Source organism: Polyodon spathula, chromosome 6 (genome assembly GCF_017654505.1).
Source record: "Polyodon spathula isolate WHYD16114869_AA chromosome 6, ASM1765450v1, whole genome shotgun sequence".
NCBI lineage: Eukaryota > Metazoa > Chordata > Actinopteri > Acipenseriformes > Polyodontidae > Polyodon > Polyodon spathula.
The window spans coordinates 36916846-36944286 of NC_054539.1; the positions used below are offsets into that span (position 1 = coordinate 36916846).

Sequence of the window (27441 nt, forward strand, 5' to 3'; positions counted from 1 at the left end):
CTTCCCCATCTGTCTCACAGCAGGCAATGCCAATTTTGGGAATGAACTAATGCTGCATTTCAGTCTGTTTCATCAGTATCAGCCACCTCCCTTTCAAATTGCCCAAGCGTGATGTCGAATGCTTCCTCAGCAGCTGTCAGCCGTCTGGACAGATAGGCTTGCTAAGCCAGTTTAGTATACACAGCATCACCTGATCCCCTATATGCTATATTGACTGAATGAAAGGGATCTATCTATCTATCTATATACCGTATTACTTCAATTTGGTGCCACCCTCAAATAAACGCCACTATCAATAAGGAAACATTAAGGTATTTTTTCTCCCCCTACTAAAAAAAACACACACAGTAAACAGATAAACGCGCAACACTGACTATGAACATGTAACACCCCCAAGAGACGGGAGCCTCAATCTAGCATGTAAATTACAAACTAATGTACACACACATAGTAAGCACATTTTATTTTATGGTAGTACAGTTCTGAAAGAAAATCCAAGATAAACTACGTACAGAGCAGCAGTCCTTCTGAAGTTCTTATAGGTGGTTTTGTTGTTTTTGTTTTAGTTCAATTGTAATTCCCGTACTCAATCCCGTACAAATAAAAACAATATGCTTACTTTCCATGAGAAGATTTAGTTTCGGTTTTTCACTGCTACACCAACATTGTCCCGCCCCTTAACAACCAATACACACTTCTAATTCGCTGGTACAGTACTCCTGTCCTTCCAACTCCTACCTAATAGGCTCTCGGTAACTGTCACCGATAAATGTACTGTAGTCCAATTAGGTTAGCCACACAAGCTGCTACATACAGGTAGGCTACTCATTACAGAAAATAAGCAACCGCTTGTCGTAAATCATGTAATAAAATAATGCAGCATTTGAAAATCATGGTTATTAATAAAGGTCGCACTCGTATACGGTTTGGCATTTTTCTGTATCATAATAATGACTAAACGGCAAATTTGAATTGATCATCAATATATAATACTTTTATGAAGATTCCTTCACATTGATCAACATTTAACCAGTACTGTGACAAGGTACCTGTGTCAGACAGAGGAGTTGGAGATGAAAGGCCGGCACAGGCGCACAGGATTTATTAAACACAAAACAGAAAGTAAACAAACGGGACATGTGACGCTACCAATGATGGTAACTCGCAGAGGACACATACAAGACAGGCAGGCAGCAAGTCTCAATCTAGCACCCTTCTGTAAACAATCATTTGATCAAACATAACAACTCCAAAAAGCACACAAAACAAATCCGTTTCCACATATAAATTACACCAACACTAATTCCCCCTTGTGGCATGTTTAAAAGAGAACAGTAAAGAAATAAAAAAGGAAAGAATGTACACTTACATGCTGAATACAGTAATTACATGTCCTTTCTCTTGATAAAACCTATCTAGTGTAGATTGCTCCTCACACCTGTTGCCTGGTTGCTGTTTGTGTAAAGATGACTGACAGGCAACGATTGCATTCGTCATGCATGATTCGTATGCTACAATAGGTCATCTTTGAATTTGTGTTATCTTTGAATTAGTCAACCATGGTCTTTGTTTTCACTGAGAGAATAACACACTTGACACTGAAGAAAGTTCAGTGTCAGTCAGTACTGAGATCACTGTATCCTGGGGACCATTTCCCGATAACGCTGGAACTTGAGCTTTCAAGATCATTCTCATGATTGACCGCAGCTGAGTTCCATCGATCTTCATGTGCATTTCCCAAAATACCCTATGAAAATGATGCCTTCCTCTTAAAAATGATCTTAAAGTGCATCATAGAAGTTTCAGTCACTACAAGGATGAGGAGTCAATCACAAAATAATCGATGTTAATAAGAATAGGTCTACATAAACTCGTTTGGAGTGGAATCGAGAGTTTATATCAAACTACTGACTAAAGGAGTAGAATGAAACTTAATTTGCTCATCTTATAAATGTGTGTATATGACAACTACAGTTAATTGATTTATTCTCACCCCATTAATGTAAGGATTGAACAATGCCTATAAATTACCCTAGTAAATGCAACAAAGAATAAGCAAAAAATTAGCGATTAGTTACATTTAAGGATGGAGAAGGACACCAAAAAAAGAAGACACATATTAAATAAATTAGAAGTGGAAACACTTGTCAGTGAAGTGGAGGCCAACAAAGATGTGTTGTTTAGCAAGCTGAAAACAACAACAAATCAAATTAAAATGAAAAAATTGGAAGAAATAGCGGCAAAGATCAATGTCCCAAGTCCCGGACCGCCAAGAGAGGCTAACAATGTCAGAAAAAAGTGGCAGGATTTTGCAAGTCTGGCAAAAAGCTGCTGAAATAAAAAAAAAAAAAAAAAACACACAAAAAAACGAACGGGGGGGTTGCCCAGATATCGTTGGAACTAACCCCAGAGGAACAAAAAGCCATGAACATCATGGGACCCACTGCCTTGCATGATGTCTCTGGGAGATAGACTTGTTTGAGGGCAAATTTCCATATGTGAGGAGTCTGCCTCTACTAGTCGTCAAACCAGTCCCTGGCAAGACCTTTCCCAACAAGATTCTTCCCTGCAAGATGACTGTCGACTAGGAAGAGAAACAACTTCTGGCAGTGAGGAACCAGCAACCGGAGAGAAACAACAAGGCAATAGAAAAAGAAAAGAACACATGTGGATGCAGCGAGGAATTAATTGAGCTTGAAAAAATAAGCTAAGCATTCTTAAAAACATAAATAAAAACTTGGAGAGGAGTATTCAGCAGCAGGACTGGCAACACCAAGAAGTAGCTGCTATTAAAAAGGCAAAATTAGAAGTACTTGAAAAATAACTCATTTTCACCAAAGCGCAGTTTCAGTGACCCACCATCTCAGTGCAAATTATCCTGCCAGAGGGAGAAGGTGTATGTGTGGGGGGGGACTTGTTAATGGATCTGAACCTCATTTTCCTCACACCACAGGTACGTTCACTGATGCATCTAGTGAGGCGATGTGCTTTGCTGAATCTTTCTTCAGCAGCATTAGTGAGATGCAGAATAGGGGTGAGGAGATACTGCCGTAATAGGTATCCACTGTCCCCCACTAACCAGCCATTGCCCGTTCTGTGCTGCCTGGGATATTGCGGAATTGGACCACATGAAGGCACATGGTTACCTCCCGACCACTTTGCACATGTCCATGATGTTACCCTCATGGTTGCAGATAACTTGTACATTTACTGCTGAGTAGCCTTTTCTGCAGACAGAGGCTCATCTATCCACGGGTTTGTTATGGGAATTAGAGTGCCATCAATTGCCCCTATAACTGCAGGGATGTTTGCAATTGAATGGAATCCTCTGTGAGTGTCACAAACTTCTGCCTGTGTTCTTGAGAAAGTAATGTACTCAGGTGCGCGCCTAACAAGTGCTGTCGTCACTGCTTGGATACATCGCGATACAGACGCTATGCTGAGTCCCAGACCATCTCCTAGGATTTGGAGAAAGCTTCCTGTGGCATAGTATCCCAACAAACACAGCAATTACACAGCTGGAGTTAGTGCATAATTGCCTGTGTATGGATTGCCTCGCCCTGTGTGATGCGCCTGCCTACATTAACCTAGTTCGCTACATTGGTGTCAGAAGTGGACGCAGGTACCTCAGCACGCACTCATCGGACTGTAGCCTGGTGAGCAAGTCCGGGGCGGATTTGAGGCTGGCAGAAGAGAGTGTAGAGTGCACGGGGGAAGGCAGCAGCAGGGCTGGTAGGTGACGTATTCACATATAAAGACATAAGCCCGATATACGCTCCTTGCAAAGGAGCCGGCTCTTTCGTACAGCGGTATCGGTGCTATGCTCACCCTGTGTGATGTGCATGCCTGCGTTAACTTAGTTCGCTACAATAGTAGCAATTACTGTATCTAAACAGTGTTTATGTAGGTAAAAATGCCAACATACAACTGAAACAGCATTTAAATCACTCAACAATCTGTTGTTTTTTTTCGTCTCTGTTACTAAGAATTACAGAAAAATGTGCAAATATACTGTGGTATTTATTTAGTCGGAGAATAGAACAAAGAAAACTCTGAGGCAAGCAGTAGCAGAAACACTATTCAAAAGCCATCTGAGAAATCACCACGCAAGTCTCACTCAGCATGTAATATACTGTATATGCAGCAGCGGCATCTACTTATTAAACTAAATAGTATGCAATATTTAAACTCTAGACAACAAATACACCTCACCACTACCCTACGATTTCAGAAATATATTTAAAAGAAAATTAGAATATCTCCTGCTCTCTGCTGACACAACTGTTGGGCTTTTAAACAAGGTCGGGTTTGGTATAGAATTCTATTGTGCTCGCCTTGGACAGGAAGGGTTGCAGCACTGCGCAAACTGACACGGAAATCATTTAGTCCACATATCATCTAATGCTGGTTTACAATCTAGGGAAATTATACTGGTATCGATGTGAAAACAAATTATTCGTCAGCTTCTCTTGAAGACTGCATACGTGAATAGGATCATTTCTTACAAAATAAAACAAAAAAAAAACACTCTGAAGCCCCTCCATTGAGTGCCAGTGCAGTGCAGTGTTTGGCTGTTCCTTGAATCCTCCCTCAGAAGTCGGTAATCAATCTGCTTTCAATTCACAAATGTCATTTCATCTAGAAAAATGTTACTATAAATGTTTAAGGCAAATAAAAAAAAGTACAAAATGTATGTTACAATCTTCAGGGACTCTTTTTCTCAGTGGAAGGATACATAATATATTTCTTATTTTTTTCCTTAGAAAAGTCAGTTTCTGTAATTATTTTCAATTATTTTATTTATTTATTTTTGCCATTTTATAATCTAAATAACAACGCAGAATTGTCTTACCGCACACCACACACCCTGTCGTGGGTTACAGTACCAGACAAAAGTTTGAGTACACTTGCTGGAAACTAGGTTTTTTTCATAATTGACAATATTTTACGTTGTATACGCTTCTGTAAATACTTGAAAATGAAAAAACATGTTACAATATACAAAACAAAACGAGTATAAAAGCAATGTTCAAGAAAATTGAAAATTGTTTCTAAATCTTGGATTCCTCAAAATAGCCACCCTTTGCCTTAATAGCAGCCTCACAAACACGAGGCATTCGGTTAACAAGTTTCAGCAGGAAATCACCCGACATGTCTTCCCAGCTCTTCTGCAGCAATTCACAGAGATGTAGGGCACTTGTAGGTAGCTTTGCTTTGACTCTTCTGTCCAGTTCATCCCATACAAGTTCTATGGGATTGAGGTCTGGAGACTGGGCAGGCCAAGTCATTAGATTGAGTTGTCCTTCACTTTCCTTCTTCACCAGATCTTGCACAACTTTGAGGTTTGCTTTGGGTCATTATCTTGCTGAAGAATGAAGGACTGAGCAACTAGCCATAATCCTGATGGAATGGCATGCCTCTGAAGTATGCTAGGATAGCCATAGCCAAGATCACCAACTCTGTCACCAGCAAAGCAACCTCAGACCATGACACTGCTTGACAGTGGGAACCAAACATGCAGAACTCATGCGCTCACTCTTTCTGCGTCTTACAAATATTCAGCGGTTGGACCCAGATATTTCAAATTTTTTCTTATCGGTCCATAAGACCGACTTCCACTCCTCAAACGTCCAGTTTCTGTGTTTTTGGCCCAGGCAAGTCTCTTCCTCTTACTCTGCACTCTTAAGAATGGTTTCTTTGCAGCAATTCTTCCAGTTAGGCCAGCTTCACGCAATCTCCTCTGAACAGTTGATGTTGAAACATCTGTACTTCTAGTAGCATTTAGCTGAGCTTGTATTTCAGGGGCAGTTAATTGCCATTTTCGCAGACTTGTAACTCGAATGAACTTGTTCTCTGATTCTGAGGTCACCCTTGGACTGCCTGACCTTGTTCGGTCCTGATGAGTGCCAGTTTATTCAAGTCGTTTGATGGTCTTGCCCACAGCAGTTATAGACACTTCCAAAGTTCTTGCGATTTGGCTTAAAGATTGACCTTCATTTCTTAAAGTAATTGCAGACTTTTTTCTTTTTTCTTTGCTTAACTGAGCGTATTTTGCCATTTTCTGCTCCCTTACATTCAGGAATGACAAACTTGTGCCTATGCTACCTATATTTATAGTAATCATGGACCCTCCCCTGTTAACAATAATTGGTGCCAAAAGGTTAATTAGGTAACATGCTAGTTATCTCAGAGAACATCTAACAAAGACAGTTTTATACTTAGGCCAGTGTTCTAACATTGTGTTATACACATTTCAGACTTTTAACTGACTTGGGCTTCAGACTGAAATCCCCTTGCTTTGGGTGACCATTTCATTGAAATTGACAAGATTTACATTTTCATTTAAAAATTACATTTTTGAATGCAATTCACTTATGATTATCAGCTTATATAAGTACACGTATCACAATAAAATATTAAGTGTTTATAGACAAGTTTATACAGTTAAAAGCATAGATAATCATGAAAAACCTGGTTTCAAGCAGGTGTACTCAAACTTTTGACTGGTATATATATATATATATATATATATATATATATATATATATATATATATATATATATATATATATATATATATAGATAACATCTGTGTGTGAAATCGCCAGATCTTTTAGTACTCTCAAATACAAACTAATATATTCCAAATCACCAAATACATTTTTTTAATGTACATTTTTGAGGCTCCAGCTAGACAAACTTGATGGCTAGAAATAGTGACAGAATTTCATCCTAGGGCAGAGGGATTTAAAAACATTGAAACACTTTTAATCACTGATTTATATATAAAGGCATTTATTTAAGTTAAATCTTTTTTTTTTTTCAAGGATGGAATTGCATCATATCTATAAAACAATGAACAATTACAAGCTTTGTGCAGTAGACCAACTCACTATCAACTTGATTTGCTCTATATAAACTAGTCATCACCCCCCCCCCCCCCCCCCCCCCCCCAAAAAAAAAAAAAAGCTTTACATTGACATCAAACTGTCTGCATTGTTTTAAAATGCTATACTAAACTGTTGTCACAACTATGAGTAGGACTAAGCTTGAAATAAGGAAGTTATATTTTTTAATTATACAGTAACACCCACTGGATCATATACTTTGCACTATAACCTAGTGTTTTATACTTTCAAATCTCAAGTAAAAATGCACTGATATTTTAAATTGTACAGTGAATAACTTTGGCACACTGTTTTATGTAAACATTTGTATCCAATGAAAAACTAAGATACCCTCCCTCCCAGTCACTTTAACTAAATGATGATGTATCTGAAAGACATGTTCCTTGTATGTTTTATATTTACATCTTTAAAGATATACAGTTCTAAATATGTGTCAGTTTTTGTTTTTTGTTTTGTTTTATGCAGACATGCTAATTATCATGATATTGGGAGCATTTAAAAATATTAAATTTGCAACCACATAATATTCCCTTTTATAGGTAACAAAATAGGGCCACAGTTGTAGCAGTCTGGTACTGAATCCAGAGTGCAAAACTGCCACTTCAAGCCCTGTTAACTAGACAGTGCATACCTATTAGGAAAGATACTTGGAAGTCACTTCCCTACTTACAAAACACAGTCAAAAGATATGAGTATCTAATAAAAATGAAATCAATAGTTAAGATTTTTTTTTTCATTCTATGTAGTGCTATCAAATCACAAACAATTCTATTATGAATATAGAACATGGAATGACAATCCAGAAGACAATGTGGTGTTATTTCGTCTTATGTATGATCATTTAAAAAAAAAAGAAAAGAAGGAACTAAAAAAGAACACAAACAAAAAGTCTTAACATTTTCAAGTAACCATAAAGGGCAAAAGGATCAGTTAAATATTGAATCCCATCAGTAGCATCCAGCGCTAAAGTAGGCTCAGCAGCATCAAGTCCTTGCTTTTCCAGCTACTGTTCCATTTTGGTGTGTGAGGCTGTTTCATCAACTTTGTCGATTCTTTCAGACAATGCAAATTATTATTAAAAATAGAAGATAATTATTTTAGGTGTACATAATAGAAAATATAGCAAGTTCATATCCAGCAGGTTGGAAAAGAAATGACATGGCATCTATGCTTTCTCCCTTAACATGGTGGTCCCAGGACAACTTCTTTGTTGCTTTCTCTTGGATGACAACACCATGTTCATACACTACACAGATACACTGCTGCTGCGGAGTCTACCGACCTTGAGGGACCCAAGAATACAACGTCTTTGCATTCTCCAGGATGGAAATGTAATATCCATAGGGAATGTAGAGGGAAGGAAGTGAAATAAGTAAGAGATCTCTATTCCTCTGGTGTCAAATACTCACTACATGTTCTCACTTCCAAAACTGGAACATCGAGGTATACAGTTGGATGGAAATCATCTTTTTTTATCAAATCAAATAATGTCCTCAAATCTCTGTCTTTAGTATGTGCTGGATTTTTACTGATTTATGTATTTATATATTTTTTACTGCTGTAGATTCAGTGTGAATTTCCACTGTTGAGTCAGTGATGGACTACAGACTTCTACTGTCAGACCACCAATCCTGGCATTTCGACTGTCCAAACAGAGGTTGCTTCCTACATGTCTCAGCTTGGAGTTGTTTTCAATCTGCTCCCATTTCTATAAAACAAGAACACAAAACACACCAATTAGGGAAGCAGTAGCACATGTATATTTTATCACAGACACATGTGGAAAGTAGCTACCACACTGACAGTTAAAAAATGAAATGTATGTGAAGCAGCAGATTAGAGCAACATTACAATGATTTGTAATTGCAAATGGCAGCATGAAGTTGCAAATTAACAATGAAAAGTATTTCTGAATTTTCAGAATTACTGGGTTGCGTTTTGAGTAGAGAATGAATGGTTCACAAGGGTAGATGCAGTTGTATTGTTTTGGGGATATTTCAAGGTCCACCTGGTGTTTGCTGACAGATCACAAGAGGTCCCCAAACCACAGGTTGGGCACCTCGGAATTAGAAGCAAGGATCTTTCAAAGACACTAGGTAATTTATATGAAGATCTTTAAGTATATTTACTCCCCAGGCTTTCCTGTTTCACACATCCCTCTATACTGTATGTTTGTTTTGTTTTTTTGTTTTGTTTTTTATCTAGAACTTTAAACACTTCATTCTAAATTCTGAGATAAAACTGGAAGAAAGTAAATTTGACAAAAATGTTCATCTTCATCAGTGATTTTTGTGGCGGTAGTTCATATTATAAGAAATTATGAAACTAGAAAACAATTAATCTGTCCCATAAGATGTTTCGGGTCACTGTGACCCGTGGCATTTATCTATGTAGATTTGTGTGCAGGAATAAAACAAACTTATTTAATGTGTTATTATTATTATTATTATTATTATTATTATTATTATTATTATTATTATTATTACTTCTGGAAATGGCTGCACTTGTCTGGATATATTTATAAACAAAAAAACAAACAATATATATCTACAAGGCAAAGCCTAATTTTCACTGTCAGTATTGCAACAGCATCTCACTGGTAAAGACACTCTAAAATGAGGGGTACCCAGGCTAGCAGTCAAAGCAGTTTTTATCACAGCTCCTGGACTAAAAGAGCATAAAAGAGTAAAACCTTTACAAATAAAAACAGTTAATCAATTTAAGGCTGTTTAAATTAGTTTGAAATTGCATTGGGTCAATATGACCCAAAATATAACTGATGTACCTAAATTCTGAACATAATAGGAGGATTAAGGAATCTAAAATCTGTCTGATTATTTCAATGAAAAGTGTGTTATTTTGAAGAGAAGCAGAAAAGTTAGTTTGACTATTTCCTGATCAGATTTAGTTTCATCTTTCGAAATGTGTGATTTTGCAACGTCAGTGTGTCTGACCTCTAGTATACCACAATGCTCTTATTAATGCAATGCATTCTGTTTTTACCTAAGGAACACACTATGCAGTGTGTGCCAACAATATGTCCTGGGTGTATCCATGGACAGAAACTACTTTGATCTTTCTTTAATAGTATTCTCTCTTTTTACATAGCATTGGTTTATTCAGATGGTTTGAGCAGATTTTTTATTGAATCTTTAAACTAGAACTTTAACAATTTCCCCAGTATATTCCAGTTTTGACATCACCAAGAAGCAATCAAAGCGGATGACTCCTGCAAATACAACATGGAGGGTAAAGAATTACACAACAAACCATACATTGTGCTAAGGCTCTGGTGGCTCTTCACTGCTAGTGATAAACTATAACTATAAACTGCTGGAAAGTCTTTAAAAAACATGTGCCTGAAGTAGAAATTATATTTGAAAGTAAATACCAGCAAGCCTAGCTGTACATTTTCAAAATAAGGTAGAAAAGACAAGGGTTAAATTGAACTTAAGTTAAATAAGAAATGTACAATGGCATGTGGATTAGTAAATCCGATGTTACTGTCAATCCTAATGGCTGTTAAGTCAGAGGAAAAACTTGTTCAAACCCTAAAAGTGCTCATCCAACTGAAATCTGTGTCCTGCAGTACTGAACCTCAAACAGCAGATCGCTTTTTACATCCATTATACATGGTCAAAGACAACCAGGGTTTGTATCTATTTTATCAGACAACACAAAAAACTAATATCCCTTATCTGTGGCTAATAAACAAACAAAAAAAAAACTGTAATTAGTCTTTTTTTTTTCAATACACAATTAATATTGTAATTAGTCTTTTTTTTTTTAATACACAATTAATATTGCAATTAGTCTTTTTTTTTTAATACACAATTTTCATACCTCGCGGTGAGAGTTCAGAAAAATCGCACTTCACAAAGACCAAGAAAACAATGACAAGTGCCGGTGCTACAAAGCCCATTTTTGTTAAGTAGCTTTTCCAAGCCAATTAAAAAATATTACCGGTAAAACATACAATATTATGATCTTTTTAATGCTCTTGACTACTCGTGAGTACAAGACTTCACTCTGCAAGCAATGGTAGAGCAACAGACAGAACCCGGGCCATGACAGATATCGCATCATTCCACGATCCACCAAAATGTGCTGTGTGTGCAAAGCTTAGCAATAAGTATGCTGACTGTATTGGTGATTAACATTGTCAAATTCTGTGATCCAAGTCAGGCTTACAACACATGCAATTAAAATGTTTCCTATCTTAAGTATCTGCAGATCACATTTTGTGTGTGGATATTTGTCCTCCAAGATGAACATTATTAATATTAATATCAGCGCTCTGTTCTGACGCAAGTCTTTGCATCTCTGTATTGCTCTGGCTGCTCACCTTTAACTCAAGGTCCTTGAGGACCTGCCACTTCTTCCACTTACTGTGAGTACTAGCCAGTTATACATGTACTGAATGTACAATTACTGTACTTTTTATTATTACTTGTAAGGTGTTTTTAATTTTAATTCACTTGAAAGAGAAAGCACAGTGATTTTTCAGCTCAGTTTTTTTCCTCTTGTGCTTCAGTTTTGTTTGTACAATTTGTTTTGTTTTTGCAATGGTGAAAGACAATGTTCGGCTCTGCTAACACAGACACATAAGAATACAGTTATACAATTCTATGGTTATGGCAGGGAAAGAACTCATGCAGTAACAAGTCAGTAAAGGCGGCAGATGAGTAAAAAGAAGACAGAGTTTTGATTCCCCCAAAAACTCCTTTAAACCTAGTGAAGAACTCTCAAACCAACATGATGCGTAAAAACTATATTTGTGTAGCTCCATGTTTGTTTGTCGGTATAGGGATGTGAGTGAAAATGCGCTCCGGACCTTGACCTTGCTGTAACCAAGAATTTTGAACCTTCACTAAAATAATTGAGTGCCCCTGATCTACTGTATCCCATATAAGCAATCAATTTATTTCTAAATAGACAATGTGAATTTGTTTATGTTTAAAGCATTTAGTTACCATGTAGCTACAAGTAAGAAAACCTGCAGCAATATGCTATTACCAGACATATAATTCAGCATGGCAGCATTTGAGTGTCCTAAACAGCTAGAGTAGTTTAACAAAAAACAAGAGACTAGTTTCATAGACCCTGATTATCATAAATTGTGCACTGTTTTACATCAGATTAGTGATAAATCAGGATCTATGAAACCAGTCATTTTGTGTTTGAGTTTTTCATTTTTTTTTAATTAGTCTGTAAGTTAATGTCTGTGATGCGTCTATGTTTTCTACAGCAGAACATTTTCTTTTGAAACTCACCTGTCTGCTGTCATTCTCTCTACATCCTTGCAGTTTTATTTGAGAGCCTGAGGCTCTGTCTACAACAGTCAAGCACAGGTCCATGTGTTTAACTGACTTATCCTTAGTCAACGCCCATTCCTGAAAAAATGGATTTACAAAAAATGTTTAAAAAAATATATAAAATGATCTGGCTACACTATAAATAATGCTTAGAAGCCGTTTTCATTTTACAGTACGTGGTATTGAGCTTCTGTCGACAACAAATGTGTTTCTGATATCACAGTAAACCTACATTAACCCAGATTAGTATGCAAACTAGGGAATAACATTTAGAAAACATTACACATTCGCTCAGGTGAGCACCAGACAAGCTTTCTTTTACTTGCTCATTTCACAGGTTATCAATGAACAGAAAAAGCAGACATGACAGATATTCCTAATGTATACCAGTGCCGACCCATTTTAATCCCTTAAAAACATCACTGCCTAACAGTGACATCCGATGTGACTGGAGCAAAAAGCTCACCCACAGCTGTGACTAGAACATTGTTTTCAAGGAAACAGGACAGACAAGTGGTTTTTGTTAAGTGACAAATGTACACTTTTAAAGCTAGCAGAGTAATTTTGAAAAAAAATATTTGAATATGTGGGATGTGATGAAGCGTTTCTTTAATTAGAAAACAGCATTTAAATCACACTTCACTGAGGCACAGTATCATGCTTTTGCTAATGCAGTGGTGTCATTTGAGGCATGCCTTCCTAGGACTGTAAGATGGTTGAATAGCACCATAAAGCAGTGCTGTGTGTCCCTAGGCTCTGAATGTTGTTAACATGCATCCTCTGTAGAGAAGCTATGTTTCTGATTTCACTAGCTCTCACATGACTACACTAAAAATGACTATATTGTAGCGACCCAGGCACCGTTCTGTGTCTGCTTGACTTTTTTGTTGTCTCGTTTGTTTGTCTTGTCTGTCTTGTCCTGTATTCGTGTTACATGTACTGTTAAGGGGCCAATACTCCACCTAGAATGGGAGAAGAGAACCGGTTGGTCAGTCTGGGTGAAGTGGGCGGGAGCAGCAAGGGGGGGAGGGGGGGGGGGGGGGGGGGGGGGGGGCGGGGGCCATAAGTACCACCTGCGTGGGAATGTGAGGGGAGAGAGTTGGCGTGGAGAAAGCTGAATGAAAGAGAGGTAGAGTGGGAGGCTTCAGGCACGGAGTGACTTAGCCGTGGAGCCCTGGGGTAAGACGACCAGTGAGACGGGGTCTGCGTGAGAGAGTGTGAGAGAAAGGAGCCCGGGGAGAGATCTAGAGCGACAGATAGAGAAAGGGGGTTCAGGCACAGAGTGGAGTCTTGGGTAAGATGGCCTGTGAGATGAGACCTGTGGGAGACTGGAAGAGGAAGGGGTCTGAGAGAGAGTGAGAGTGGGGTAGAGTGAGTGAAAGGAGGAGTTAGGGTTTTATTGTTTTTGTGGCATTGTCTTGGCCCGAACAGGACTGTTAATTTCACCAATAAATTGGTTATTCTTTGCACCCTGGCAATGCGTCTGTCTTATGCTTTCTCCTCCTAGAGCATGGGTCATTTCAATATGGTGCTATTGTAGATTGTGGTGGACGAGAGGTGCTGTTTTTCGCTATTTATCCTCTTTGAAATACTTTAAGCTTAAATTATTTATCTATAGATATTTCACCCAAGACACAATCAGAAAAAGTAACAACTGAATGAATGAAATATTAAAGCTGCTGGAGATGCTGCCAACTGCAATGTGGGCAAGTTGTCCACATGAAGGAAACAAGGAGGACATATAAGTACAGACAAGTAATATAGTGAACGACTAAAATATACAAGATACTGACTACCATATTTAATTTAGAACCTTTCAAAATATATGACATGATTATATGATAACGTAAGAAGCTGAAGTTTCCCCTTTCATGTTTTTGGCAACATTACATCGTCATATTGAATAACTAATCTTTAAATTGTGTTTGCAATCCTCCCTCCCCCCCCCTCTCTCTCTCTCTCAATTTGGTTGTGAAGAGCACAGTACCTGGTTTCCGCCAGCGTTGTGGCACTCATAGACCCCTACAACACCATCTGCAAAATGGCCCAAGGTGTCCAAACAGTTACCGCCTTGCTGCAAAGCCCCAAAGGCTATGTCTTGGTGGTCAGGCACCCTATTTCACATATTAAACAGAAAATTGTTGTTAAAACAACAAATGATTTGAGTCTGTTTATGGTAATACATACAGCTTACTCGCAAATCCATATAATCATGGAACAGTCAACGGAAGCAACCTAAGGAGTAATGTTTATTTTTTGGTTGTACTCAAAATGCCTGACATTTTAGAGAATTTTTTTTTTATGGTGTTCCAGTCGCTTAACTTGCTACCAGCTAATTAGAAAAACTCCTATATGACAAGATCACTATGGCTCTGTACGACTCACTGAGTAAAAGCTGATGTTAGATATCATGGGCACAGACTTCTCTACTGTTAGCTAGCTTGGATATCTCCACCCCAGCCCACTCAGGTTAGTGGGTTAGAAGTTAGTGCTTTAGATTCAACGCCTTCACATTATTTAGTTGGTTAAAAAAAAAAAAAAAAAAAAAAAAAAAAAAGAACTGAGATATCTTGTGCATGCTGGAAGAAAATGTGGACCTGCCTACTAATGAGGTACAAACATCCTGTTTAAGCTGGAAATCTCCAATACTGCATCACATGCACAAACCTAGGTCAAAGCTTATGAGCTGGATTTATCCCTGCCAAATCAGCATAAATTCAAGTGCATCATTAGACAGAATTCACAATCCAACATCAAACGCTATTCTGAGCCATTGCTGGAATAAGTCATTTATGACCTGGAACACCATAAATGTTAATCCATTAATATAAACATTTTGTCAAACAAATCATATTTCTGGTTTTATGAGACAAGAAATATTTTCCCTTCAGGGAACAAAATAAGTTAATGAATGATATTGAATGATTAGACCTCTAGTATATTTTAAATGTAATACTTCTCAAGTGTATGTGAATACTGTGTGAGAAACAAACTAGTACTTCATTAGAATGCATTTGTTATTTGTTCCATAACTGGCAGAAAACCACAACAGATTTGAGAATGATTTGTTTTCAGCAAAATGGAGGATAAAAAAAGGAGGATAAACGTTCTCAGATTATCTGGTTATGTGACAGAAATAAAAAAAGGATTATAGTAGAATTAACTCCAGGCCTTTATAAGGATGAAATAGAAAACACTTATTTTCATTTCTAAAATGCTGTACAACACTAGGTTAAAGAAAGTTCTATTTGTTTCCCTTTCACGTAGTCTGTTACTGTTTCACCTCCTAGGTCATTTCCCTGCAGAAGTGTCTCTGGTGTCCACACATGTTTCTGAATGTAAAGAATGTCAGACAATTGGGGACGAAGCCGGTTGGTTAAGAATGGTAAGAAGGCAGTGAAGGGCTAGGGACAATGCAAAGACTTCTTTATTTTATATGGAAATATATTTTTGATGTGTTTCAAAACTGCAACTTTGAGACTTACATAGCACAACAGAAGTGCATGATTTATGGAATAATTTGTTTGTAACAAACACTAAGGGATTGCTATATTTTGGAATTTATGAACTGTAAAATAGAAGTGAGGAGCAGTTTTCCAAAACGCACTCATTTTTTTCAGAATTTGAATGCAGTGGAACAGACACATCAGTCAGACAAGTAATATGTCTAACACTCAGTAACACATTTTGTATATAACCTACAATTTGTTGGTTTCTCAAAATGTCCTTAGTCCAGGACTTGGTGCCTTTTGCAGCTAGACACCAAATTCTGTGCGCTTTGTCCATAGTTAAGTAAAATTTATATATATATATATATATATAATATATATATTATATATATATAATATATATATATATATATATATATATAATAAACACAAACTTATTATTGTCTGCGTTCACAGGTTTCAGAATGTCAAGAAAGGGGCGCAGTCTGTTGCATGTCACGACAACGTCATCACATCTACACAACGTTAACACACCTGAAGGATTATGTATGTTGTTGTGTTACTTGCTCATAGTTGGTAGTTACAGAAAGCAGCATGTGAAAAGCAGTAGTGGTCATTTTGTCATATTTTTAAATCATTTTTGCAGTCTCTCTCAAACACAGATGTCAAAAGACAAAACACACTCAGCGAAACCTGTAGAAGGCAACTCAACCAAGGCCTATTGAAGTAATGGCAAAGCTGAACTGTCTGCAAAGGTGAGCGATTCACAGATTCCACGTTTAAAGGGACTGGGACAAGGACATTATGCAGCTTTAGAGTGATTAATACTGTATGTATTAAAAAGTACAGATGAACCTGCTTTATATCATGATGGCATGCTGCCATAATTTGTGATATAAAGCAGGTCCTGATATAAACCAGGTTTTACGTTTGCCTGACAGCACGTTACGAGTGCAAGAAAGAAAGAACGGTGAATGAAAGAGCAGTGTTTTAACATTGTACATTTAGTCATTGTTTACATTTAACCAAATGCACATCATTTACTACAGGAAAAAATACGCTTTGTATTGGTGTTTTTTTCTGTGCATTTGTATAAGGCTGACTATGTTAAAATTTGGTGACACTGGTGTTTTGTAACTGAACTCTATCCTGTTAAGACCACCCACGCAGCTTTTGACAGGCTGCACGAATGTCAGTTTATCTGCCGAGATGATTATTGGTTGTTGGTTGCGTTGTAAATTCATTACATCCTGTGGTTACTTAGTAAAGTCCAGCCACGCAGCATTTGACAGGCTACACAAAACATGACAATAAGCGGGTTTGTGAGATGACATTAAGAGAAGTCATTTCACAAAGAACCTGTGGTTCATGGCGATTGGCTTTTCAAAAATTGCGATAATAAACGGGGTATGATACTGTGACAGAAAGATAATGAGTTCTGGTGATAAATCTCCCTCCCGACCTGTGAGGGTGCTAAAGAACGAGAGGAGAAGTATCTGGAAGGGCTGGCTTAACAGTTCGTTTCCGGGACCGGGAAGTCAGTCAGGCTGGAAAGAAGCGAGACTCTGTTGTAAGACTGTATTGACCTGAAAGGTAAACGAGCTGCAACTGTTTACCAAGATGTCATACGGGATTACATATAGGGGCCAGGGTAACACTGATCTTTTCCTTTGTTTGGGTAAACGCTGAAGACAGAGAAGGATTGAGAGAGGAGCTCTCATTTAATAAGAATACGTGTTGGGTGTTGTGCTTTGTTTGTTTTAGTAATTGTCTGTGTTTTCACCACTAGACAGTTGAACTCACAAATCCGGAGCTGTCGCTGAGGGTCAACACGAACCGAATCACCACTGCACCAACCGTCACGAAATACCCGTATCTTCACTCACCACAAGCACGTCTGCACTCACCCAGGACTGGTGACCGTGTATTTGTTTCTGTTTGGGACTATGCCCTGTGTTATTAACCCCCCACGCTTTACACATGGTTATGTATTGCCGGGGTATTATTATTTAAATGGTCACCAGACCTGGAAAACAAATAAAGCACTTTCCACAGGATTACAATTGTCTGCCTTTCACTCCTGCACCGCATCACCGCTACACCTGTTCCCCATTCATCAGCCACTTTGCCACAGATACTAAGCGAGTTCATCTGTACATATTGGTTTACTATATGTAATACTTGATAAATTGTCTTTATAACTGACTTTATAATATAAAGTCATAAAAAATGTCACTAGAACACCACTCTCCTTTTTATAAAGGTCTCTAAATAGCAACATCTAGTGACCTCCTGAGATTTACTATCTGGAATACTTAGTTAATCTCAAGGACTTGCTGGACAATTTACCATCTGGAATACTTGGTAAATTGTCTAGCGACATTTAGAATGTCTAAATAGCTACATCTAGCGACTTTGCGAGGTTTAGGGATTCTCATGAAGATCACCGATCTGCATCTCAGTTATCTACAGTACTTTTGAGTGTACTACACTGGCCGAAGCAGTTGCAAGAATTAGTAATGCAAAAAAACCGAAAAATACGTTCTTTTAATTCTGAATGGGAGGTAAAGTACCTGTGGCTTGTTTATCGAGAGAGCAATAACACACTGTAATGTGTGTGAAAAAAAAACGCATATCGCTAAGATGTAAGAGACACAGACATGGCGATGCTGTTTTTGTCAGTGTTATTGGAATGCAGAAAAAAAAACACATGTAAATGAAGGCAACAAACATAGAATCCCATCTCGTTGTCATGCGAATGGTTTACCATACAACAAAGAAAAAAGTGTGTGTGTTCATATTTATATCTATACATAGACAGATATTGTTTAAACTACATGTAGCAGGGCAAGATCTGTGCTGGCTATCTGACGCATGCATGATCTTGGGCCTCTGCGCAAGCCGACGTGTAAGCCTGCCCCCCTGAGAGCTTACTATACGCAGCATGCGGGGACTCTCTTCCTCTTTTGATCTTCAGGCCATGAAGGCTTCCGGAGCGACCTCGCGGCTGGATGGTTATTTTCTCTTTCAGGGAACCGGGGTTACATCTGCAACCTATCGTTCTCTTTCAAGTCAAAAATAACCATCAAGTATACTCAAGTAACCATCAGTGTACCCAAGCCGTCGCGAGGGAGGATTCTTGGCAGTAGGACAGACTTACGTCATAACGCAACTGCGTAGGCAATACATCTACGCATATGCGGAGCTGCCCCTCAGCGTCTATGCTCGCAATGACACCTGTCCTAAGGTGGAATAGTCAACACCATATTGGCATGCTGAGGTGCCATAGAGTGTAGTACAGATGCTCCAAATAGTGGAGCAGAGGAATCCAGCACGTTTAACCGGTAAAACCTCATAAAAGTATGCGGTGTAGCCCAACTGGCTGCCGCGCAAATGTCAGACACCGGCACTCCTCTAAAGAGGGCCCAGGATGTCGCCATACCCCTAGTGGAATGTGCCTTCAACTGCCCTGGTGGTGGAAGGCCTGCAGATTCATAAGCTAATTTAATAGCATCCACTATCCAATGGGAAAGGCGTTGTTTAGACAACGGTTGACCCAAGGTCTTAGAACCATGGCATATGAACAATTGTTGTTTGCCTCACAGTCGTTGTACGGTTAATATAACACCTCAATGCCTGCACGTGGCACAGCATGTGTAACTGTTCTTCCTCTGGGGAAAAAAAGGAGGAGGATGGAATGCCATCAACTCGACTGGTTGGTTCATATGGATATGACCTTTGTAAAAAGGCTGGATTTGGGTGCATGGAGACCTTAGAACCGTCTCCTGCGAAACGAGTACATGACGGATGCTTGGGGTTCGGGTGCCAAAGCCGTCCTTCAGCCTGGGACAATAGGTCTGCTCACAGGGAAAGCTCCCGCGGTTGACCATGCAGCAACTGCACCAAGCTCGGAAACCATATCCTCCGAGGCCAGAGGAGCGACCAGGATCACTGTCGCTTGCTCAACTCTGACCTTCTCTAAGGCGGCGGGGAGCTGTGCATCAGTGGCTCACGGCACCATGTTAGTCAATGACATGAGCAGCGATTGTTGACCATTCATCACGTCCATAAACTGGGACATCTTTGACGTGAGCTCTGAAAGGCGTCGATGCACCGAGCGTTAAACGCCAAAGCGGTGAGTGTTGAGGTGCGTGCGCTGAGCGTCGCTGCACCGAGCATCGAAGCAGAGTGTCGAACGCCGAAGCCCCGAGTGTCGCGAGCCGAAGCGTCGAGGCATCGACGCACCGAGCGTCAAGGTGCATGTGTCGAGCGTCGAAGCGCCAAGGTGCGTGCGCCGAGAGTCGCTGCACCGAAGCGTCGAGGTGCATATGCCGATCGTAGAGGCACCAAAGCACCGAGCGTCGATCGCCGAAGTGTCGAAGCGCCGAGCATCGAGGTGCGTGCAACGATGTTCCCTTTACCATCATAAGATGATGGTGGAAACTCTCTTCTCGCTTTGTTTACTGTTCCAACAAGGTTGTTATGTTTTCTTCAACTGTTTTGATAATTACAGTGAAATAAAAAAATGTCATTGATAACATTCATCCCTTTTCCTAAGCACGGTTACATCAGCCTAAGTACGACATTGCCACCCAGTTTCTGACCAGCTGCAGGGCGAATTTCATCTTTGCACAGATAGGGGAAGGGTCCGCTGCCAGCCAAAACTTGAACCCAAATTTGACAGGTTTGTTTGACATGTATTGTGTCCAGCGACACAGTGCTTTTGTCGGAAACAGCCGCTATATTTAGCTTGAAACAGACAATGCTGTTTTCAGTGAAGTCGTTCCAAATTCCTGCTGCAAATGCAAATATATTTGTAGTTGCTCTCAAATCAAAACGCAAAAAGTATATTCAAACACTGCTGTAAACTCAGCAGAGGTAGATATAACAAACTGGCTTGTATACATATAAAAAATTGCGTATTGTAGGTTATATTGACAAAAAAAGCTTGTATTCTAACAAGCCGTCACAATGACTACTTTTGGTGGTTCTTGGTAGAAGTGCTTCTAACTTTTTTATTTTATTTTTGTGATTCTGACTTTCAGACACCATCAGGATATTTAATACATGTATTTAGGAAAAGTCAAGAACAGACAACTGCGGATCATTACGCAGAGTAATTTAAATTTTAAAAGTGAAAACCATCAAAATGACTACCATGGTGGTTCTAGTGTTAATTAATTGGTGCACCCGCTCCTCCTCTTTTGACAGCCTTCAACAAGAAAGTTGTTATGGAAATCAAGGCCTTCAAAAGCACACAGAACATGCTGATGTTCTGAAAAACGAGACTCCCTGTTCAAAGGACGTATAAACAACCACTCAGCAGCGACAGTGCTTCGCGGCAGCTTTTTTATTTTTATTTTCTGTAAGCATTGGTTTATGGATAATCTTATTTGCTTTTAAACCAATTAAATTGTTACAAAACAATTACTGTTCTTTAGTCCATTCATTTTAATTCTGTACATGGTCGGTCCTGTTGTACTAGAGCTAAAGCATACACTGCCTTTTTTTCTTTATATATTTACCCGAAACCTTGATTAATATAATTTTAGGAAATCACATGTCGCACTATACTTGCATCCAGAGCGCGTCTGCTGATGAAAATAAAAATACGACTGAAAACAAAACAGCATTCGGTTCAACAGAGACAGTCAGTAGCTTAAAAACAAATAAGCTACATGCTCCGTGTCTCTCTGTGCAGTTTGAAATTTGAATGTGCCGCCCCTGCTTGCTCTGCAGAGCTCAGCCAATAGGCAGGGACGGGACGTTGAAAATAATTGTTGGATCGAGTTAAAGCAGCAAAGGTATATTTCAAGGTATTAAAACAACAGCCGTAGGTGAGGGCGCTATTGAAAGTCAAGGTCATCTACCACAATGTAGAGACCACATCGAGAGGGCTCTATCGCTATTAGAAAACGATTTGCTTCTTTATTTTCTCTTAAAATAACAACTTTAAATCCTACATTTACCTTGAACTTCTGCTATTTCGCCAGGTAACATTCCGCTGAGGAAAACAGACCCCAACATAATTAGAATAGAAAAACTACAGCCATAGGTGAGAAACTTGTTGTTGGAGGCGGGGCGTCATTCAAGCAGGCAGGGAGTGGACTGGCTGGTGCTGAAAGAACTGAAACGGGGTTGGGATTTTGACTGGCTGGTTTTGAGGGAGGGTTTTGTTTGGATGCAGCAGATGACAGAATTGTCGACCAATCGTGTCTTCCCTGTTGATTTGCTGTCCAGTAGCTGCGAATTGAGCCTTCATTACCGTGTAATGTCACAGATATGGCTTCCCTTATCTCTTTAAGTAGCATTTTATGTTATCAGATTAGTTGTAGATTAGAATGTTAAGGGGAAAAGCCGGTATTTGTGCGCGGATTGATTTTAAAATGTAATTGTTAAGCACTTCAACGTTCCAGTGGGCATCTATACAAAATAGAAGCCCGCTAGATCTGGAAGCTGATTGGCTGTTCGCACTCGATCGTTTTCTAATTTGTTATAGTTACTGAAGTGTTTCTAGGGGTACAAAGATGCGTTTTCATAGAGGAGGAAGTAAGCAGTTAGCACCTATACATTCTGATTGTAGTTTATGTGGCTGATGTACTTTTAATATAAAACAAACCAGTTTACAACTGCCAACATTGATATATACATACATAGGTTAGGAATCTGACATTGGATTATTAATGCATATGAAAGCTACCTAGGTTATTATTCTTATTAATAAATAATTAATATTGTTTAGGTCAGATTCTGACCAAATCACAACGTCATGATTCTGACGTCGGTATAACGTTCAAATTGCGACGTTGATACAACGTTGTGGTTCAGACGTCAGAAAAACTTCCATGTACAACATCGGAATCTGAAGTCAATACGACGTCACTGCAACTAACTTTGCCCACTGGGAGCTTTAAATATGCACATGGTTTGGAGTTATGCTCTGATGTAAATTGATTGTTCACACGTGCAAACGGGAAGAGTTACAGTTACTGAACTAAAGTCAATATAGCAGACTGCATAAAAAGTGTTCACAAATACCCCACAAGCGTACAGGAGATAATCAGCTCAGCAAGAATATCGAGCGTTCTTATTATAATATTAATGTAAATAGCATTTATAGTACCGGTGTAGTATTACTTTCAGGTACGAGGAAAGTGGTACGCTGCGCACTGCGCTTGCTTGCGCATGTCTAAACAACTTTCGCTTTGAAAACAAGGAAGTGCCCGTTCAAATCTAGTACGTTTTGCTGTTTTCGGTCTTTCATATTTTTTTAAAATTTAATTTAACATTTTTTTTTCACCATTAAGAAAATAGTATGCAAACATTTATCATATGCAATAAATTGGGTCATCAATATTTTTTAACAACACTCATGTCCTTCGGGTCATATAATAACAAGTTTTTATCTATGCGTCGTTTAGCAGAATACATAATAAATACTTAACATTAAAAATACTGTGTGCAAAAAGCAAAAAGTTTTATACGTTTTATACGGTACTTTATAACTTTCCTCAGCGTTCTGGGACAAAAAAAGAAAAAAAACTTTTCTAAGATGCTACCGTAAATTGATTTTGAGTTAATTTTTATAGGAAGAGAGTCAGATGCAGCCAAAAAACGCCTGGTCCTGGGGGAGCATCCCACTGAAAAATACTTGGAACTTGAAAGGGTTAAGTAAGCATGTACCACTGATGAACAGCTAGAAAAAACTCATTAGGAAGTGAAAAACTGTACCTCATTTTCACCAGCGAAATACCCATCAGATCACAGTTTGGTTGCACATGTACCAAAATCTGACAAAGTACCACATTCTGACACATTCACACGTCATATTTTGGTACGCATGCAACTTTCTGATGATGTACCACTTTCTAACACTACATTGGTACAGCACTTGTACATGTCCAACTATAATGATTCACTACACTATCATACCATTGTACAGTCCTGTTCATTCTGTATTTGTTAATATATGCATGAAAGATGGAACAATTAAAACTCAGAGCTTTGAACTTGAAGGTCAGTGATTTGTTTTTTCTTTATTCTGGCTTTACCATGTTTAATGTGTCCATTCCCTCTTGGGCAGATCGGGGAAACAATGTAAACTGCAAGGTACTGGAGGCTACCGAAATGACAGCACGTAAAAAGTGAAACTGAATTCTTAAAGGCACGGTCTTTTTATCTGCGACTGAATCCATTCTGTCCTGCAAAGAGCTGAAGTAACTGTTTTAAATGTGTGTATGTTTATTTATTTTCTTGAATCCGTTTTGCTGCATGGGTAAACTAATGACCATTAACGACAACAACTGGAATGTTTGTACTTTTTTGTACAAAATTTATATTTATGATATTAATACTATACTGTAGCCTACAGCATGTTACACTGTTATAGCCTGTTATAACAATGTGTTAATTAGTAGTAGTAGTAATAATAATAATAATAATAATAATAATAATAATAATAATAATAATAATAATAATAATAATAAGATCCGCATTATCATTCATTTTCCGAATAATTTACTTAAACTAAAATGAAAACAAATCTGTGAACCCTTTATAAGTAAACTGTTATTGTTTCTTTCAATTTGTATCTGAGTGAAATTGATGCATTTTACATTTATATTCACTGTCTCTAAACATAGGTGTGTTATGCATCATAAACAGTTAACATTACAAAATTGATCATAAAAAAGCGATTTTATTTCCTTTTGTTACTCGTTTTGTAAAAAGTAACAACTATTTTCCTTTCACAAAATGTAACTGGGGGTTGACCGTGACAGCAGGGGCTATTAGTTAGTCTGACTGAGGCAGCTTTATAAGAGCAACTGAAATTGAGTTATCTAATTATTTACCAGCACAAGTTATCTTAATGGGAAAGAACAAAGGAACCACAAGAAAGGGGAGGAACATAAATTCATTCTGTAACACCTGTCTTGAAAGCCACAGTGGGGGAGTGAAATTACTTCCTTTTTACCTGCCACAGACTGGGGTGGGGAATGGTGTCGGGATTTGTATACAAAGTGTATTCTTTTGTGTATTGCAACTTGTCATTTTAAAATGTTGCATGAATGGAAACATTGGGTTATTATCATAACCATGGTTCCCTGTGTTCGGCAAAAAAGCAGGATTGGTAAGAAGCGTAACCTTTGTCCTGGTTTCTGCAAAAATTAAGCAGGCTTTCACAATCAAACATGCTTGCATCTTACCCACCCGCTTAACGGATGTGACTGCAAGCAAGAAAGCTGCTTTCAAAGATAAATATTTCAGCTCCACTGAACGCAAGGGCTCAAAGGGATGCTTCATAAGTGCTTCAAGCACCACATTAAGCCTCCAACGAGGCACAACATCCTTCATAGGTGGCCGAAGCCACCAAGCTCCTTTTACAGTTTGCCCTGCCAGAAAGCTGAGCTCCTGGGGAGACTGAATCAATTTCGATACGGCAAGCTGAATAGCTGCCAAATAGACCTTTAATGTACAGGGAGGTCCTGCAAAAAATTGCAGTATAACTGCCATGGGACAGGTTGTGGGATCAAAGCCCTTGGGCAGGCACCACGTCTGAAAACGCCACACTTGTACACATACAGGGAATATGTGGATGTTGCCCTGGCATTCTGCAGGGTGTTAGCAGCCCTGTTGGAAAGCCCTGGGCGGCTCAAATGTTGCCGTTCAGGGGCCAGACCCAGAGCTGCAGGCTTGATGGGTTGGTATGCCACAATGTCGCCCGCACCTGCCCGGTCCTGCATGATTTTTCTCCAGACACAGCAGGAGCATGGTGAGTGGTGAGAAGGCATACTTCCAAACCATTATGTGGAGTGCCATACTGCAAAGTGCCCCAGCCATGGCTGTACGCATTCGTGGTGATGGCCTCCCTTGCTTTTATCTAAGGGCATTGTGGTGATGACCTTAGATAGTGAAGAACATTATTCTCCGCACTCTGCCGTCTGACAAGAGTAGACAGCATGGGCCTGGAGTCCAAGCACACTCCTAGATAGGTGTGTGCTGGTTCTTTGCAGATTCACCGTAAGCCCTAACCATAGTCACAGTTAAGTGTGAGCGTATATCTGAGCTGGAGACTGGGCAAAACAAACCAACCAGTCATCCATTATTAGAGTACTCTAATATCTTTGAGTCTCAATGGGCCAGCAAAGCTCCTCTGCGCCTTGAAAAGGCATAAGGAACTAGAGAGAGGCCAAAGCGCAAAACTTTAACACCTACGCTGTTCTGTAAAAGCGAAGAGCAGGTACTCAGTGTGCCGGTTTTTATGAGGATATAGAAATAGGCATCTTTGAGGTCCACCTTGATGAACTAATTGCATGGCCTGAATGACCGCAGCTTAGCTGTTGTTTCGTCACATTTTGAACTTCCTTCGGCTCAGAACAGGTAGACCTGCCTGAGGTCACGGATTGGTCCGTGACTGATGTTGCAGTCACGCCCCGAAAGGGAGAGGGACCGTGCTTAAAATGCAGTGAGTATCCGGCCTGAACAGTAGTAAACACCCAGATGTCAGTAGCTTGGCCTGAGGCACTTGCCTCTGCGCTGGGAGGCGGTCTGGCTGCAGACGCAGCTGGCACTGCTGGTCCCTGAAGTTGCTCAGGGATAAAAACCCAGGCATAAGCAATAGTAAGCAATGTACAGTAAGAATGTACAGCTGCTAAAGACAGTAATAGGACTGGCAACAAGACCTGCTTGGTACCAGACTGGGAAGGGAACACCGGTCGATAGGGGGTCAGAACCAAACGGAATGGCGCAACTGTGGGAAACTGCTGCCCAGAGCTTCTCTATTCCCAGGTGAATGGCTCTCTATGACGGAGTGCCCACCCCTTGTGTGTATTATTATTTATGTATGTTTTATTTTATTATTATTATTATTATTATTTATTATTGTAATATTGCATTGTATTTTTATTACGAAGCCGTCTGTTTTATTTGCTGTTTGCTGTAGAACTCTCAAGGGACTGTGGCTGGAAGCTTAATTACCTAATTTAATACAATAATTACTTTAAGGCTCCAGCTGCTGACATCACCTCCTGAGGGTCCGCTCCTGCCATTGCCTCTCGAGAGTCCGCCTGGGGTCGCCAGCGCTGCTTCACCTGGGGTCTGCTCTGCTTGTCGTCGCCTGGGAACATCTGCACGCCTCCGCCAGGTGATGCTGCCTGCATGCTACTGGCTAAGGTTGCCAGTATGCCATGGCCCGGCAAAAAGCCGGTCTTATAATGTGTAGTCGGTGGGGATGGGGTTAAAACTCCTTCCATAGAACCCTTGTGGGAATGTAGCTGGAGCTTTAAGGTAAATATTGTATTAAATTAGGTAATTAAGGCTCCAGCCAGACTATAAAAAGACGCACTCCAGGCTTGTTAGGAGGAGAGTGTCAGAGGCACGACGTGAGTCTAAGTTTGTGAACCAGAAATAACAATTGCTAGACGTGCTGGTGTATTAACCAGCATGATACTTGTTACAGTTTGTTTGTTTGGCCAATGTGCCCTTTTGTATGGTGTTTTGTTTAGTTGAAATTGTTTATTTATTATTTAATAAACATGCTGAGCGCCGCTGGCACTTCAGTTTTGCACCGCCATACCTTGTTTTGACTACTGCTTCCTAACCTGACGTCACCACCCACACCCCACACAAAGCCATCTGTGACACACTCTCTTGGCACAGAGCAATGGGGTGAGGACACAGCCACCTCTTCTAAGAGAGGGTGATGAGGAAGAGCACTGTACAGGTAAGGGATGCACAGTGCTCTGTAGAGCTGCAGGAGAAAAGTTCCTC

General features: G+C 39.4%; 1 protein-coding gene across 1 annotated transcript in view; it reads right to left on the reverse strand.

Moving 5' to 3' along the window:
• Nucleotides 1-6944: 6944 nt before the first annotated feature.
• Nucleotides 6945-27441, reverse strand: part of galnt2 (UDP-N-acetyl-alpha-D-galactosamine:polypeptide N-acetylgalactosaminyltransferase 2) — a 157783-nt gene continuing 137286 nt past the window's right edge. The window contains exons 14-16 of the mRNA XM_041252811.1: nt 14211-14337; nt 12182-12301; nt 6945-8616 (exon numbers count right to left, since the gene is read on the reverse strand). Of these exons, the coding sequence (XP_041108745.1) occupies nt 8461-8616; nt 12182-12301; nt 14211-14337 (403 nt within the window). The 3' untranslated portion in view covers nt 6945-8460. The remainder of the gene's footprint in view (nt 8617-12181; nt 12302-14210; nt 14338-27441) is intronic.